The sequence below is a fragment of the Lissotriton vulgaris genome, chromosome 2_1, assembly GCF_964263255.1.
Source record: "Lissotriton vulgaris chromosome 2_1, aLisVul1.2, whole genome shotgun sequence".
Classification (NCBI taxonomy): Eukaryota; Metazoa; Chordata; class Amphibia; order Caudata; family Salamandridae; genus Lissotriton; species Lissotriton vulgaris.
This window is the reverse complement of record NC_141687.1, coordinates 2116633378-2116649953: the sequence shown is the minus strand read 5'-3', so window position 1 is coordinate 2116649953 and position 16576 is coordinate 2116633378. Positions and strand designations below refer to the sequence as shown.

At 40.5% G+C, this 16576-nt stretch overlaps 1 protein-coding gene across 1 annotated transcript in view; it reads left to right on the top strand.

Moving 5' to 3' along the window:
• Positions 1 to 16576, top strand: part of ENTREP2 (endosomal transmembrane epsin interactor 2) — a 1796185-nt gene that overhangs the window by 539430 nt on the left and 1240179 nt on the right. The window contains exon 2 of the mRNA XM_086959018.1: positions 10711 to 10767. Coding sequence (XP_086815144.1) covers positions 10711 to 10767 — 57 coding nt within the window. The remainder of the gene's footprint in view (positions 1 to 10710; positions 10768 to 16576) is intronic.

Below are 16576 nucleotides of genomic sequence, written 5' to 3'. Positions count from 1 at the left end.
ACTATGGTGGTATGGGCACTTTAAAAGTGGGAATCAATCTACCTTATTTATACATATTAGGCACACCAGAGGTCTCCCCTAGGGGAGGCAGGGCTGGGGCCCATGTAACTAAAAATATGGTACTTATAAACTATGCTTAATATACCCTGGTGAGGAAAAACCCCCATTTTATTTTTCCTCATTGTAGATACCTAACTTTGTAGGATAGCATTGCAATATTTTATTTAGATAAAACTATTGCTAGGAAAGGAGTAAATATCCTTCAAGAACTAAACAGATTTGTATTGATAAATGCAACAACTTGCCTCCGTTGAATTCATCATAACTAGTCCAGAAGAGAAGTTATAGAACTTTTTCATATGTAAGCCAAAATACAGCCTTCTGGTGGTCTCTGCTGATTCATCAGCCTTAACAGGCTTAGCCAGGCTGCTTTGATTAGGTGATAAGTGGCCTGGCAGAAGCCGAGTTTATCTGATGGCGAGAGCTCTACAGCTGTAGAGGTTTGAGCCTAGAGAGGGGGCTTGGTAAATTTAACTGAGCTGAAAGAAAGAATAGACCAGTAATGTTTCTTGTTTTTCCTTTTCTCATTTTGTATCGTTTACCTGTTGTTATATGTACAGTATTTATTATTTGCATGTCTACTTCTTTGTACTGCGCTCTGATACCCAGATGACACGTGCTATATAAAACCTCCCAAATAAATACATAAGGAAGGCCAGGTGTACCTAGCCCAACATCCTGTTTACCAGCCAGATGGTAGGCTTAGGAGAGGAATTTGCAGGGATCAGGGGGAAGAGAGCTAATGTAAATGAGCCACACTATGGGTTGGTTTAGCTAGCTGTTACTCCTCTGGGAAGAAAATAATCATCCATGATGAATTTTGGAAGTGCAGTGGTTTGTGGGACACGAAGAGACCAGACTTTGGAGGTAGTTGCCATGCCTAAGATAATTGAGAAAATCATGAATTACCAACTCACGCAATTCATGAAGTAACATAATTTGTTGTATCCCACTAAATTTTGCTTTTGCTCAGAACGCAGTACTGAGACAGCACTGATCAAAGCCACAGACAAACTTAAAATTATACTTGATGATGGAGGAAATGCAGCATTGATCCTGTTAGACCTATCCATGACCTTTGATACGTTGGATCATTCAACACTATGCCATCACCTTGGGGCTATGGGTATTAATGGAGCAGCCTTAGACCTACTTAGATCATTCCTAAACAATAGGGAAAATATTGTGATGCTAGATAAGTTAAGATCAAAAACTTTCTCACTTCTGTATAGAGTGCCACAGGGGTCCTTGCTAAGCCCTTCTCTATTCAACCTATGTGTGGCAGCGCTTGCTCTCCTGATTCAATCTTTTGGTCTTTCTCCTACCTTCTATGCAGGTGAAATACAAATTGTGGTCTCTGCAGCAAATAAGGCCAATAATAGGACTTTTTAGCTTGACATTTGTATGAAAGAAATCTGCACCTGGATGGACAGGCATTGGCTTAAGCTAAATTCAGAGAAGACGGAAGTGATGTTCTTTGGAAACAATCCTTGCTTTTGAACTCCCATCTATTGGCCACCAGAAAGGTGCCCACTTCCTACTACATCTCCCAAGGTTAAAAGCCTGGGAGTGATTCTGGAGAACAACTTAACTTCAGTAAACAAATTAATTACATCAAAAGTAATTAATTTGTTTCCTTATATTCCAGTCAGTGCCAGAAAAACAGTTATCTCCTCCCTCATATTATCTAAATTAGACTACTGTAATGACCTATACATCAATCTGCAGAAACAATACCTCAATAAATTACAGGTTTTGCTGAATTTAACGGTCAGGGTACTGCTCAATCTTGCAAAACCTTAGTGTGCATCCCGGGCCATTAAATAATTACTCTGGCTGACTGTCTGTAATTGCAACAGATTTAAAACTCTCTGTCTTACTTTCAAGGCCTTTCATGGCATAGGTCCCGACTTTTTCAGAAATACCATCTCATAGTACACTCCTAACAGGTACCCCAGATCTCTGGGTAGCTATACAGTCACACCATCTAGATTTAAGAAAATGAAATGGGACGTCAGCAGCATCCACGCAGCAGCCACCAGACTTTGGAACACTCTGCCCCCCATATCAGATCCACACAGATCCGCTGTATAAATGTATTTAACATAACATAACACCCAGTATCTCATTTGACAGAGGTGCCCCCCTGCTTGTCACCATAGAACAATGAAGAAGTATGTGAGAACTGCATAGCCTTTGATATCTGCTGCCTGAAACTACAAGGAAAAGAAGGACTGTCCTTCTAGAATCTAGATTTGCACGCAAAGGCCTGCACACTATATGACTGCACCTCCTGAACAATCTGGTACTATAGCACTGGGAACTCTGATTTGCCTCAAGAAAGAGTAAGGAGTGGACTCCCTAAAAGCTACAGGTTAACAAAGCCAACCTGCATCATCTCCACCAACTGTCTCTATCCTGGAGTGCGTCTAGTGAACTTTTAAGGTTTTGGCTAGGTGCATTGTGAGGATTGTGTCCAGACATCCAAAGGATCATCTAGGAGATTCCAGACCTTTGGGTTGGTCTTTTGGTCATTTAGAACCTACAAGGAGATTTTCAGAAAGCACCTCCTGAAGTTTGGTGAACTTTTGGAAACGTTTGTGAAAAAGTACAATGAGGTGATTGACACGACCTGAAGTGTCAACCTGACCATCTTCAATGGCGACCCGTCCAGGATTTCAGGTTCATCTCGCTGAAAGCTGCGGAGCTCCAGATTTCCAGGATTTGACTGAGACCCTGTGGAAAGTCAAGCCGTAGAACCCTCTCCGAGTCTGTGGAGGGTTGAGTGACGCCAGAAGAAAAAGCTCTAGAAAAGTTTCTGAGTGTGAAGGTAACATTTTGACCAGGTCTTACTGCTTGGTGTATCCGACAATGGCTCCATCAAGGTTGGCCTCAAACTCCGACTTTGTCTCAGTCAAGAACGGGCAGATGGCCGAAAGATGCGTTAAAAGTTTTTGAGCACTATAAAGTGGTTAATCTTTAAAAATTCATATGTACGATTCCCTACATTGGATTTTTGTCATTTAGATGTCTATTTGTTCATAAAACTATTTCCTATTGTTATAAATTGGTGTGGGATTTTTATTGTGTGTTGTGTCTTACTTTTGTGATATAGTGCTGTTTTTTAATACTTTTTACTCCTGTATCCTAAATTAGGCCCAACTGCTCGTTGTCAGCTACCAAAGGTTGAGCAAGGGGCTAATTTACTGAGACCTTTATTGGACCCTATACTATGTTAGTGTCCTTATTGCTAATGGTAGGTGCATACTTACCCCTGCCAATATTTCACTTTAAAAAAATATGTATATCTTTCACTTTTTTTACTTAGGACAACGGTACATAGACAAAATATCGATTTTTAAATATTGATATACAAAAATATCGAAGTTTAAATATCGATGGGACAAAATATCGAAGGTAAGTAATATCGACAGTCTTAATATCGATATTAGTATGATATCAGTAATATCGAAGTTTTAAATATCGATGTCAATAATATCGAAATAAATAACTTCGATGTTACTAATATCAATTTTTTAATAAATTTAGTGTATATTATATTGTATTTATTATGTTTTATTATTTATTTTTAATGTAATTTAATTAAATATTGTCTTTTACTTCTGTAGCGGGTTGTGGGTTTATAGGGGAATAGGGTGGGAAGTAATTTAATTATGTTAAATTAATTATTAATTAGTAGGAATTATTAATTAATTAATTGAGAAATAATTTTTAATTAATTTTAATTAATTGATTAATTGATAAATATGTTCTGTAGCGGGTTATGGGTTTATAGGGGAATAGGGTGGGAAGTAATTTAATAATAATTAATTAATTAATATATGTTTGTACATATTTTAATTAATAATTAATTGGTAATTAATGTATATTAATTAGTTAATTAATTAATATAATTTTGTACATATTTATAATTATTAATTAGTTGGTAATTAATTAATATTAATTATTTAATTACATTAATTATAGTAATTTTTTTATATATAATTTTTTGTTATTCTTAATTAATTAATTGGGAAAAATAATATTAATTATTAAATTAAATTTATTACAGCTAATGTGCTAATATATTTACTTTATTGTTATTGTTAATTAATAATTAATTGGTAATTAAATAATATTAATTAATTTTGGGTAAAGGAGTATTTTTAGGGTTCAGGGTCATTTTTCAGTTTTTGGGTAAAGGGGTATTTTTAGGGTTCAGGGTCAGTTTTCAGTTTTTGGGTAAAGGGGTATTTTTAGGGTTCTGGATCAGTTTTCAGTTTTTGGGTAAAGGGGTATTTTTAGGGTTCAGGGTCAGTTTTCAGTTCATGGGTAAAGGGGTATTTTTAGGGTCAGTTTTCAGTTTTTGGGTAAAGGGGTATTTTTAGGGTTCAGGGTCAGTTTTCAGTTTTTGGGTAAAGGGGTATTTTTAGGGTTCAGGGTCAGTTTTCAGTTTTTTGGTAAAGGGGTATTTTTAGGGTTCTGGATCAGTTTTCAGTTTTTGGGTAAAGGGGTATTTTTAGGGTTCAGGGTCAGTTTTCAGTTCATGGGTAAAGGGGTATTTTTAGGGTCAGTTTTCAGTTTTTGGGTAAAGGGGTAATTTTAGGGTTCAGGGTCAGTTTTCAGTTTTTGGGTAAAGGGGTATTTTTAGGGTTCAGGGTCAGTTTTCAGTTTTTGGGTAAAGGGGTATTTTTAGGGTTCAGGGTCAGTTTTCAGTTTTTGGGTAAAGGGGTATTTTTAGGGTTCAGGGTCAGTTTTCAGTTTTTGGGTAAAGGGGTATTTTTAGGGTTCAGGGTCAGTTTTGGGTTTTTGGGGTACAGGGATATTTTTAGGGTTCAGGGTCAGTTTTGGGTTTTTGGGGTACAGGCGTACAGGGTAAAAACAAAAAAATATTACATTAAATCAAATAAATAACATTAAAAAAAATTACATTAAATTATTAAGTGTTTTATTTATTTTAAATGTATATGTATTAGTTTTAATTTTGTTTTAATATTTTTATTTAATATTTGTAAAATGATATGTATTTTAAAATTATTTTTACATTATTATTAATACATTTAAAAAAACGATATTTTTGATTCCGATATTTTTGTACTATGATATTATTGTTTCGATATTTTTGTACTTACCTTTATGAAGATAGGATTCCGATATTTTTGATGTCGATATTTTTGCTCCGATATTTTTGTATTTCGATATTCTGTCTGTCGATATTATGTCAGACATTCAGGACAACATCATTAACATTAGTTATGCCCTTTTTGATCTCTTCATACTGATGTTGCCGACATGGATGGCAGAGGATGATGTGGACAGGTATTATTTTAGGGATAATGATTTGACTAAAGATACTCTGAAAATTCTCCCACCATTGAATGTACAGAAACGCAACACAGTCTCTACGGCTCAGCCAGACCACTCAGTAATATATGTGATTGATATGTTTATTTTGATATAACATTTCACAAAACTTTTAAACATAATAGACACATTTTTATTAATAAATTAAAACCATACTTCAAATATATGGTAACAATGCAGCCGCCCAATTTAAATGTTCTAAGCTGGCATTCTAAATGGTTGCCCATCACTTGACACACTTGACCAGTATGCCATAATGATGGTTTTGTCTAATAATAGATGAAAGTTATGTTTTTATTTCCATTTATCCACTTGGAGTTTACCGTTAGTATGGCCTTCTGGGATTGGTGACTGTCTAGTGGCCTTTCTACATGGTTTTGATGTTCCCTTCGGAGTATGGAGTCAGAAAGAATGGAGTTGAAATCCTTTGGCGGGGACAGTGTTGGACAGGCCTCATGAAGGGCTCGCTCCCTCCCCGCATGACAGAGCCCGGACACCGGCTCTCCCGGTGCCACCAGAAGAACAACCCCGGCGACCCACAGAAGCAACTCGCAACCCGTCCCCTACGGGACGCCTGCTCCCGGACATCTCTGTATCACTGGCCCGGGCCACCGTCAGCACCATTGCCCGGCCCAGCCGCCATCTTGGACACTGCACCACGAGGCCGCGTGGCCTCAGCTCGACCCCAACCCTGGGCCTGGCCAGGCCCCGACATCCTGGCACCACCATCCACCCAGGAGGTGAACGGACCACTTGGCAGGGCAATGGGGGAGAGGAGTGTCGATGGCTCTCCCCCGCCAGGTGCCGATCGCCCCCAGCCTCCCCGGGCGCTGGCTCCACCCCCCTGCTGGGTGTCTGGACTCCCTCATCCCGGACCTCCCGACCTCCAAGAGCGAGGATCCGGACATCAAAGGAGGCCAGACCTATAACTGGGGCAGCTCCAGAGCAGGAAGGCAGTTGTATCCTGGAGTCAAGAGACACCTTGAAGAACTCATCCTTGACGGACTGCTGGCGCTGCCGCAGCCCTGCCTTGTGAACCATTGTCCTGCCTGCTGGCGCTGCCGCGGCCCTCTACAACCTACATCATCGTCGGGACCTGCTGGTGCTGCCGCGGCCCACTGCAACCTACATCCTCGTCGGGACCTGCTGGCGCTGCCGCGGCCCACTGCAACCTACATCCTCGTCGGGACCTGCTGGCGCTGCCGCGGCCCACTGCAACCTCCATCCTCGTCGGGACCTGCTGGCGCTGCCGCGGCCCACTGCAATCTACGGCCTCCAAGGGACCTGCTGGCGCTGCCGCGGCCCTTCCTTGTGTGAACTACCATCCGAGCCGCTGGTGCTGCTGCGGCCCAACCTCCCGGAACTTCGAGCTCGAGGATTGTGAGCTATCCACCCTACCACCTGTACCGGACCGGTACTAAGACTGTCCCGCTACCCCTTTCCCTTCCAGAGACTAGAATTGAGAGGACCCTCGTGTCCCGATCTCACTGTACCGTGATACTTTACTTCAAGAACTGCATATCAAGAGAGTTAACCTTATCCTTGTGTGGTGTCCATCTGTGGGGGGGAAGTTACTTGTCTGTACGATCGCTGGAGACGGCTCTCCCCGGAGGCCTCTCCCCGTGTCCTCGGCCGACCCTCCAGGTCCCCGTCTAACAGACAGGTTTCGGAAATTGTTTTTGGGAATTGTGTTGTGGTACATCACAAGGATCATAAATATTTTTTTCATTGAGCAATAGATGTATGATGCTGGTGTTGGATAGGTGTAGTCATAGGACTTGACAGTCAGGTGGGCTTCAATGTTACGTGCAGCGTTGTTTATCCTTAAATTGATGGCTTGCTCCTGTGCATTAATGTTTTTTCTTTGACACCATGTACCATTTGTGTGCAGATTTATATCAAAGTAAATAGATTAAAACATCATCCATCCTTATTCTTTTTAAGGAGCTATTGGAAAGCAAGGTTAAAGAAAGTTATCCAAATCACAATAAAAAGAGAGACAGGCAATACCTGACACTCTGTTTGGATTTTAAACTTGTTTTGTGTCTTATGCAAATCACATGTCTCAACCAAACAGATATAGGGCTAGATGTACAACCGTTTTTTGCGACCGCAAAGTAGGTCTGTGCAATGTACAAACCCTATTTTCTGAGTCAGTAATCTCTTACCGACTAGCAAAATAGGGTTTGCAACAAGCTATTCGGAGGGGGTGTGCCAAGGCCGGCCCTTCCTAATAGGGAGTCGCATTTCTATGTAAGATTGTTTTACGACCGCAATTACAGTTGCAAAATACTTCCAGTTTACCACCTATTTCAAAATGGTGGTAAGCCACTTGCAAACAGGAAGGTGTCCCCAGGGTCCCCTTTCCCTTTGTCACTGGTGGAAAAAATATTTTTTAAGAGCAGGCAGTGGTCGGATCACTGCCTACGCTTACAAAATGAAACTGAAACGTTTAAGAAAAACGGGCTGCATTAAAAAAAAACTGCTTTATTTAAAAAGCAGTCACAGACATGGAGGTCTGGTGACTGGAGTAGGCCCTCATCCCTGTGTGTGCTGGCCATTCCCAATGGGGTCACAAATTGTGACCTGCCTCATGAATATTAATGAGGTATTTAATTTGCGACCCTATCGTGAATCGTATCTGAGACACTGTTGTACATTCTATTTTCCGAGTCCCAAATTACGAGTTGCAAAACCACGCAATTTGCGACTCGCAGTATGGAAGGGTCGTACATCTGACCGATTATGCACAAGTAAGTCAGTTACTTCCCACATATGGGCAGGGGTAATTAGTAGTGGCAACCTTCCCAATGCTCGTATGCCACACTGGTCCACTCCACTGTCCCACTTCCCATGCCACACTGTCTAGGGACAATCATTAATATCACAAATGTGCAGACTTAAAGAGGTGATGTTTATGTGGTCAGAACCCTGCTAACGCAGCCTGTGTCTTACTAGTATGGATATAGCTATGCAATGCTACATCTTTAAGTACAATCCTTGATGATAGTTTAACAAAATATCATTTTGTGACCTTTAGTTGAGATTAGATAGTGGGGAACGAAGTCGCACTCGAATAAACTAGTACTCAGGGTTATGCAGCTCGGAATTCAAAACCTTTGATTTTTGAAGTTTTAATACATACAAGTCACTTTTGCACTAGAGGTGTTGCCTACTATACTTCACTAGGAATTATACTAGCCCTGCTTACACCTTAGCTGTTTAGAAATCATACTGGTAAGAGAACGCACAAACACTCAGATCACCCCATAAAAGCTGATGCAAAGTGCAAAGAGTTGTGGCACTTTAGGACCTTCAGGAGACAAAAAACCAAGCCCACCCATAGGGAATAGCCAACGTTTGCTCTTTTCAGATATGCCTCCTCGTTAGAAGACAATCCTAAAGCAGGCTGTCTAATATCGCCCTCTTGACTTTGAAACCGCTTACTTTGCAGAATTGAAGGTAATCTTCCAGAAACCTTATTATAAACCTACATTTGCATTGGCATATAGAGCTTCTATACATTATTGAGTCAGCGTTTGAGCTGTTAGGCCTCTTTCTATCAATAATGTGTGTTGCATTGTTATGTAAAACAAGCTCGAATATATAAGTAAAATCCAGTTGTACATATTACTCAAGAGAGGTGAAATATCTATATTAGAGTTCTTGTTTTGCCAGTATTCAGCCTTAAATAACCAATCGTTTTTTTTGCAACGTGAACAAATAACATAGGTAGAGTAACGCTGCTTTGCCTGTGCACCCCTAGCGACTCTCCATTCTTCTTCTTTGGTGGCATGTGTTCCCCTTTCGAACTTGTTGCCCTCCAAACTTGTTCCCTCCCAGAAACAAGCAATGACACCAATGCAGAGTTAGGATGTAGCAACGTTGACTTCATACACAGACTTGATACAAAAATGGTACGGTCTCCTCGTGAGAAAGCAGAATAACAACAAACTTGCAAACAGATAATACTCAAATTACACCCATTTTATATTTATATTTTCCATGGGAGAAGCAGGTCTGAGTGACCACGCCAACATAGATCACCAAGAACAGTCACGCAGATACAGGACCAAACATTTTCCACTGCAATATATTTTCCAGACAGCCTCCTGGACCCCGCATAGGGCATTGTCCCTGCCAGGCCAGCCTCGCCATCTCTTGGCCATACCCCAAAGTAACCTTAGGAGTATCAGAGGTAGCGCTCAAAGACTGGGACCCCCAGCGGGGCAGCTCCCCTCCAACCAGCCTCTTACCCTGCTTCTCCACTGAACATAGCCTCTTGAGAAGAGAGCAGCAATACGGCACCCTAGTTTCCATCTGGAATAACTGTATATTTTTCTGCCATTTATGGCCAGATGCAAGCTCACCAGCGTCTGCAACCTTCGCCACCAATGATTTTTCCTTGTATCGTGATGGCTCCTAAGATCATAGGAGGAAAAAATTGGCCCAGACTCAGAGATTCACACAATATCTGGCAAATAATTCGGTATTGGCCAGTAACAGCAAACAATGCCAAATGATTTTGCACTAAATGATTCGATTTCTTAAGAAACTTTTTTCTGAGTTTCTAACGCTGTTGGGCCTTTGGAAATAACCTCTTATTGTGGAATAGCAACACATACACGTAGCAGCATATGTTGGAACTTGCCAGATATCTATAGGAGCCCTTCCTGGACCACTCAAGGGGATCATGTATTTGCCCCCAATATTGACCATCAGAATTCCTCCGGGAGCAGCTGCTCCATCTTGAGGTCATCAATGCCTAACAAATGGCGCCCCAACCATGAAAAAGATTCAAGTTTGCCTTTATGAAATCTCTCTGTATACTTACCCGACTTTGGTTCTCACCACCCTGCGCCCGAGAACATGAAATGATCCTAAATATTATTCTTAGACGCTGTCCCCAGGTGCAGCCAAGCGCGCACACAAGCACACGCACACCCACGCGCACACACACGTTTTCGTTAATTTTTTTCAAGAATCAAAAATAGAGACATTACATTCATTTATAAATATAAATAATTGAATTCTAAGGTTTGAGTACATTTTAATATACATCAGAGCAGGTTGCCGTGCTCATCTTGTCTACATCTTTGTTTATTCCTTGTCGTATTTTTTTTTATTATCTCAATGATTGGCGTCTTTATAACCTCTTGCAGCTCTCAGACTCTCTAGAACTTTGGTAGCCGATGCCAATAACATTGTTCCTTGCATTCTCGTTATGTTATTATCGGTCGAATTTCTTCGTGTGGCCCTTTCCTGACCTTTTTGCTTTCTTTCCAGGTGCTGCTCTCTGGCTTGATTGGCGTGGTGTCTTGGAAGCGGCCTCTCTCGCTTGTGGTAAGACGAATCAACACTGTTTTGGGCTTGTGAATGAGATGTCATGTGTGAGGTCATTGTTGCACAGCCTGCCGTCTCAAGCAGACTGAGAATGGGCACGAAACCTTTGTGATATGGAATGGCATTAGAGAAATGATGCTTTTTGACTGCATTACTTATTTGAAATATGGAAGCAGTATTGTGTGGCACCAGTACTGCAATTCATACGTAATATGAGATATTCTGAGAATAAGTAAACGGAAGCAAGTTCGATTTTCACAGGTCTGACTATCGCGCCTAATGTTCACAGTGCTCTAGATAATGACTCTTCCATCATTAGTCTTAAAGAGGTTTGATATTACTTTATGTCAGATGCCAATTAGGATAGCTGTCTAATTAGCTATTTCCGTATATGATTCAGGAAAGAAATGTGAAGCCTCATTAGATTTGATACTAGCTTATACACTGGAGAACCATTTTCGTGTGATCAATTTTAGACGTATTTTTGATTTGTTATCCTCTTTCACACCACAATTTGGCCCAACATGTTAATTGAAAGCTTCTGCCAAAGTAAAATATATTTGAAGGGCTTTGTAAATCATGTGATGTAATCAGAGCATTTATAAGTTGCTTTCCGTGAAAAAAGATTTAAATCCGCTCTTGTATATCCGTGCTATACGACGCAATAAGTCTGAGAAAAACAAGCAGCATGAAGAAAGGTTAGCATGAATAATTATATAATGGTATGAATGACAAATACCCGGCCATAGAGAAATCAATCTGAGCTGTTTCTGTTGTAATACATTAATTAAAAAGCCTGCGGTGTCAGAAACCAGTCATTGTGTCACTTACGTTTGTTTCTTTAGGAAAACGTGCTCTTTTTTCTGAGTTGGCAAAACTGCTGTGATGTTTGGCTGAATTTCAGATGACACTTCTTTTCCACCATTGTATGGATGTCACAATTTGTCAGCGAGGACTTAACAAGAATGGTCTATTTTTGCATTAAATGCTTAATGAAACCCTGCATTCCACGATATGCTCTGTGTCCTTTGAATTACATTGCAACAGGCAAATCCCTGACTGCTGCATGCCATGGTCGGTCGTTCTTGCCATATCAATTTGAGCTTGTTAACAGAACCACAAGGCAATCATTAGGTCTCGTCCACAGTTAGATATGCAGGCAGACCTATTGTTTCCAATACATAACAGTACAGATTAGGTTTAGGTCAGTCAGCTCCATGCTCAGTTTGCGTTGTCTATCGCTGCTTTGCTCTTGATTCTATGCCTCTTCTCATTCTTCCCCACCCAGACGCATTTTTGTCTCAGGTGTACTGATTGGATTAGTTGTATCCACCCACTGCATACTTGAGGGGAATCATATTATTTTGTATTCGGCACTGTATGGGAGGGCATGTGTTTCATTGCTCTTACCCGCTATTTTGTCCCCTTTGGTGTGCCTTTCATCTATCCTTTTCTGTGATTTACATAGCAAAACTTTTTTATGCTGACCAGGCAGCTGCAATGTGCCAATGTGCTGCTGGGCCACGCAGTTCCTTGTGTACACTTTGAGCACACACATCTTTTTTACATTTGTGTTCCATTCATTCCACTCTACCCACCACACTAATGCTCCCCACTAGTCCATGCCCCCACCTTACTTCTCATTTTGCTCTTCCTGTTTTACTTATTTATTTTCTATTTTCATGAGGCCCCAACAGCTGCAAAGTGTTGCTGAGCTGATCAATCGACCTTACACATTCATATTATTTACTTTTTTTTCATATTTTAATGTACTGTTATATCATGAATGTCTGCCATTTTAGAACAACAGGTTAAAACATAGCCGGCTGCATTACAACCTGTGAGCATGCTCATTTTATGATGCATGTGAACACATGCAGTAAATACATGCATAATAATGCCTCTATGTACATTGACAGTCATCTTGAAATGAGATTTCTTTAACAGCAAACCCATTGCAAGATTGCTATCCATGCATTCTCATGTGCCCTAATACATACTCACTTGCTTACATAGTATAATGCATCGGCGATGCCATTAACTCTGCTTTTTTGAGCCAAAACACCTTGGCTTTGCCAAAGCTTGTATTATATCTGTATTGTACTGTTACAGCAGATTTCTGCTTTCTTTGCAATCCTGGACTCACTAATCTGTATCACTTACCTCCTCCAGTCATATTTCGTCTTTGTATTCCGTGTCTACCCTATAATACTACTAATTTACCTTTGCACTTCTCACTTCAAAAGGCTCATCTTTAAAAAAGGGCCAGACAGAAAAAAATCCAGTTATTGATATTGGAACAATTACAATCCCAGATAGTCCCTTTATTTGATTAAGATCCATTGGGGTTTGAGAGCTATGATGACCACCTTCGCTGGAAGGCTCACTCAAGCTATGACAGAGACCAGAGTGTGTAGCCGCAAACCTGTTTCCACTGTATACACACCTATTTGACAGGAGTGCCAGAACCATATAATGTATCTACAAAGACGAACTCTCTTTCTACTGGTGCCTGCTGATTCTGCTCTGACGTGCCACAGGAAATCATAATATTGAAGGCAATTGCTAGTCCACATTACTAGGCTAATGTTTGCTAGAGTAGGCACCCAATGGGAGTTTTCAAGTGATCCAAGCATCAGGGCTTCAGCAGTCTTTACAAATTTGAACACAGTACAAAAGCTGACTTTTAATGCTATTTTTTTCTAATTACTCGTTTCAACTATTATATAACCAGAATAGGAGAGACACATTTGTATAAATTTTTGTTAGTGTAAGCTTGAGTGAACTGTCACTGAAATGATTCATAAGTATTGCAAAATGCGTCTTATCAAAAAATCTCCTTGGTCAAGTACAGTAATATAGTATTTATGTTCAATAATCCAGCCAAAGGGCTTCGTGCCATAATCGGAAATTCTTCAAGGTTAAGGTGTTATCTTGTTTGTTTAACCATTAATACAACTCATTAGAGTGCCAATTGGCCACAATGAGGACTCGTTGTTAGTTGATGAAAATAGATAAGGTGTGTATGCTCTACTTTTATGTGATACAATTGTGCATCATATAGGTTAGACCGATGAGATACACTTTTGATTTGACCTCACAAGATACCGACTTTTCACTGTGAACTCGTATTGATGGTTAACTACTGCCACCTTTTTAAGCGGATTATGATAGTGAAAGCAACAATATTGTTATCAAAACTTACTTTAATCGCTTCTTCCTATCCACTGACCCAAATGAATCCAGTCCTTTGAAGTAGTGGCATCTTGACTCGAGTACATTTAATATGTGTTAAGCCATTTTAGAGCTAGGCTGTTACAAATTAGGTACAAATTGGAGGGTGCACAATGTGCACACTGCTCCCAAATACAGTTTGTTCAATTAGTGCATGATTCCACCAATGAGTGGGTATGCAAAATGATATTTTATATCATCATCATCAAACCTTTATTTGGATAAAATAATATCCATAAAAGAATCACTAGAATAAAATCAAATAAAATACATTAAAAATCTTAAAAAGCTTCTCAACAATATTCACATATGGAATCTATCAAGAAATATCTAGATTGTCTCACTTTATTACAAGTAATCATCTTGTCCCATCCTCATATGTTAATACTTCCAAGTGTAAAAAACATTTATTTCTAAAAATGACAGCTGTAAAAAGAGACCCAATAGCATATATCCACATTATCTAATGCACAGATACTTTTAAAAGCTTCCTATTAGTAAATGTATTTTCCAGTTTTAAACATCACTGCCTTAAATCCTTGTAAGATTTACAAAACAGGATAAAATACATAGCAGATTAATTAGATTTGCCATCACACGGGCATTTAGGAAGCATTTTTTAACAGACCACTATTTCTGGAAAGGCAACCTCAAAGTGTCAATACATGATCTTGTAAGATAGAATCTATGTTGAGTATTCCCCATGGTCAATAAATACATTTGGGCTCCTTCATATATGGGACCTAAATGATAATTGCAGGTGGAGTGCTTAATGCTCTCTCATATGCCCCTGTCTACCTATCTATTCCCCATTAAAATCATTTATAGTTCCTTCTTACTATAACGCAGTATACTGGCAGGGTCCTCAATGCTAATATTGTTTTCTACAGTTTTTTTAGAAAAGTTTTAATATAGGCTATAAGTGTCAAACAGGCTTTTAATATTTCTTTGGTAAATTTCGTGCCAAGTTTACCCCAGAAACTATGCCAGAATAAGCCATGATTGATCTGTAGATCATCCTCTAAGAATGGTGCTGCCAATTCTTTATGTACAACATAATAGGAAGTTAATTGCGGGACCTCCAAAAGTCTATTTAAAAATAGATTTTCTTGTGACTGTAGGAGGGCACAATTTGTCCAATCCAATTCCAAATCTTTATTTCGATCAAATGATCATAAAAGATGTACAAAATTTACCACATCAATTAAAAATCCGGAGTATCAATATGTCATTAATATAAGATACATTAAGGATTAAAAAAGTAGTAAAAAACGGTGCCAGTTAGTCAAGGGATGAAAGTTTGTCAAGAGTCTCCGACCCCCTTTATTAGTCAGGTGCGGGCATACCACATTGCTGGTAAAAATTTTGCCATAGCGAACACAATTGGCGGGGATAAATCAGTCTTTAAAACTCTGTATGCGGATAGGAATGCTCTAAATCCCAGGTTTTTGAGGAGGGGGACAAGCCAGTGTTTCCTGCTTTTCCGGTAGGCTCGACAGAAGAAAACCGCGTGCACATCGTTCTCCTTTGTGTGGGCACCTGCAGGGCATGTCTCTGTGGCAGGCCGACAGGACCATACTTTAGTAAAAGACCTGAGAGGAAGGGTCCCGTACCTCCACTGCAGGAATAGCTTTCTTGTTAGAGCCGGAGTCATGCCATCCAAAACGCATTCGGGGTTATATGAGTCTTTAGTTTTAATGAAATGGTGTGTTAGGGATCCTTCACGAGTGCTATCCAGAGCTCGAAGAAGCATATTGTCATAATACGCTCTGGACAGCGCTTTCCTCGGAATCCTATTGCTTGTGCTTTCCAGGTCTGACCATAGTTCTGGTAGACCAAGGGTCTCACAAGTTCTCTTGATGTAGTTTAACCAAGGCGTCTTGGTGGCATTGGGCAGGGATAGAAATTCCGGTAGCTCTGTTCTATAGGTGGTGAGGTCTTGACTGCTCCAAAGACGATGCCAAAAAAATAGAGGTTTGAGCCCTAGTTCCTCCGTAATGGGCCTCAGAACCAGGTGCAGTCTCAGGGGCAGGAGTGGAGTGCTTAGGGGAAGGGCTGTCAGCTGCCCGAGGAATTTGTTTTCTGTGGTCAGCAAGTTATGCGACGGGATGTGGCCCCACAACTCTCCCCCATAGGTAACTCCCCCCCACGCTTGGGCTTTATAAATTTGGATTGCAGGGCCGAGTGGACGATATGGTGACTTACTCGCAATTCTCGAAATGCCTCCCGCCCTCTGGGCCAGTTTCATGTTTGCTTTTGTCCGGTGTGCCCCCCACGTTAGATTTTGGTATAGGGTTATCCCCAGGTACTCAATTCTGTAAACCCTTTCCAAGCGCACTGTACCAAGCAAAGGGTTGGGGCATTTAGAGGGCATAGGGTTTAGGATCATGAATTTAGTTTTCTGCGGGTTGATTTCAAGTCCCCTTTCTGTACAAAATTCCAGAAAACCATCCAGCACCCGCTGTATGCCCATCGGGGATTTGGACAGCAGCAACATAATTGCGGGCACCCTGCTGCCGCTCAGTTTTGGGGCGTCAATGTTGGCAATCCTTGTCAGGTGCGAGATTACCCCGTT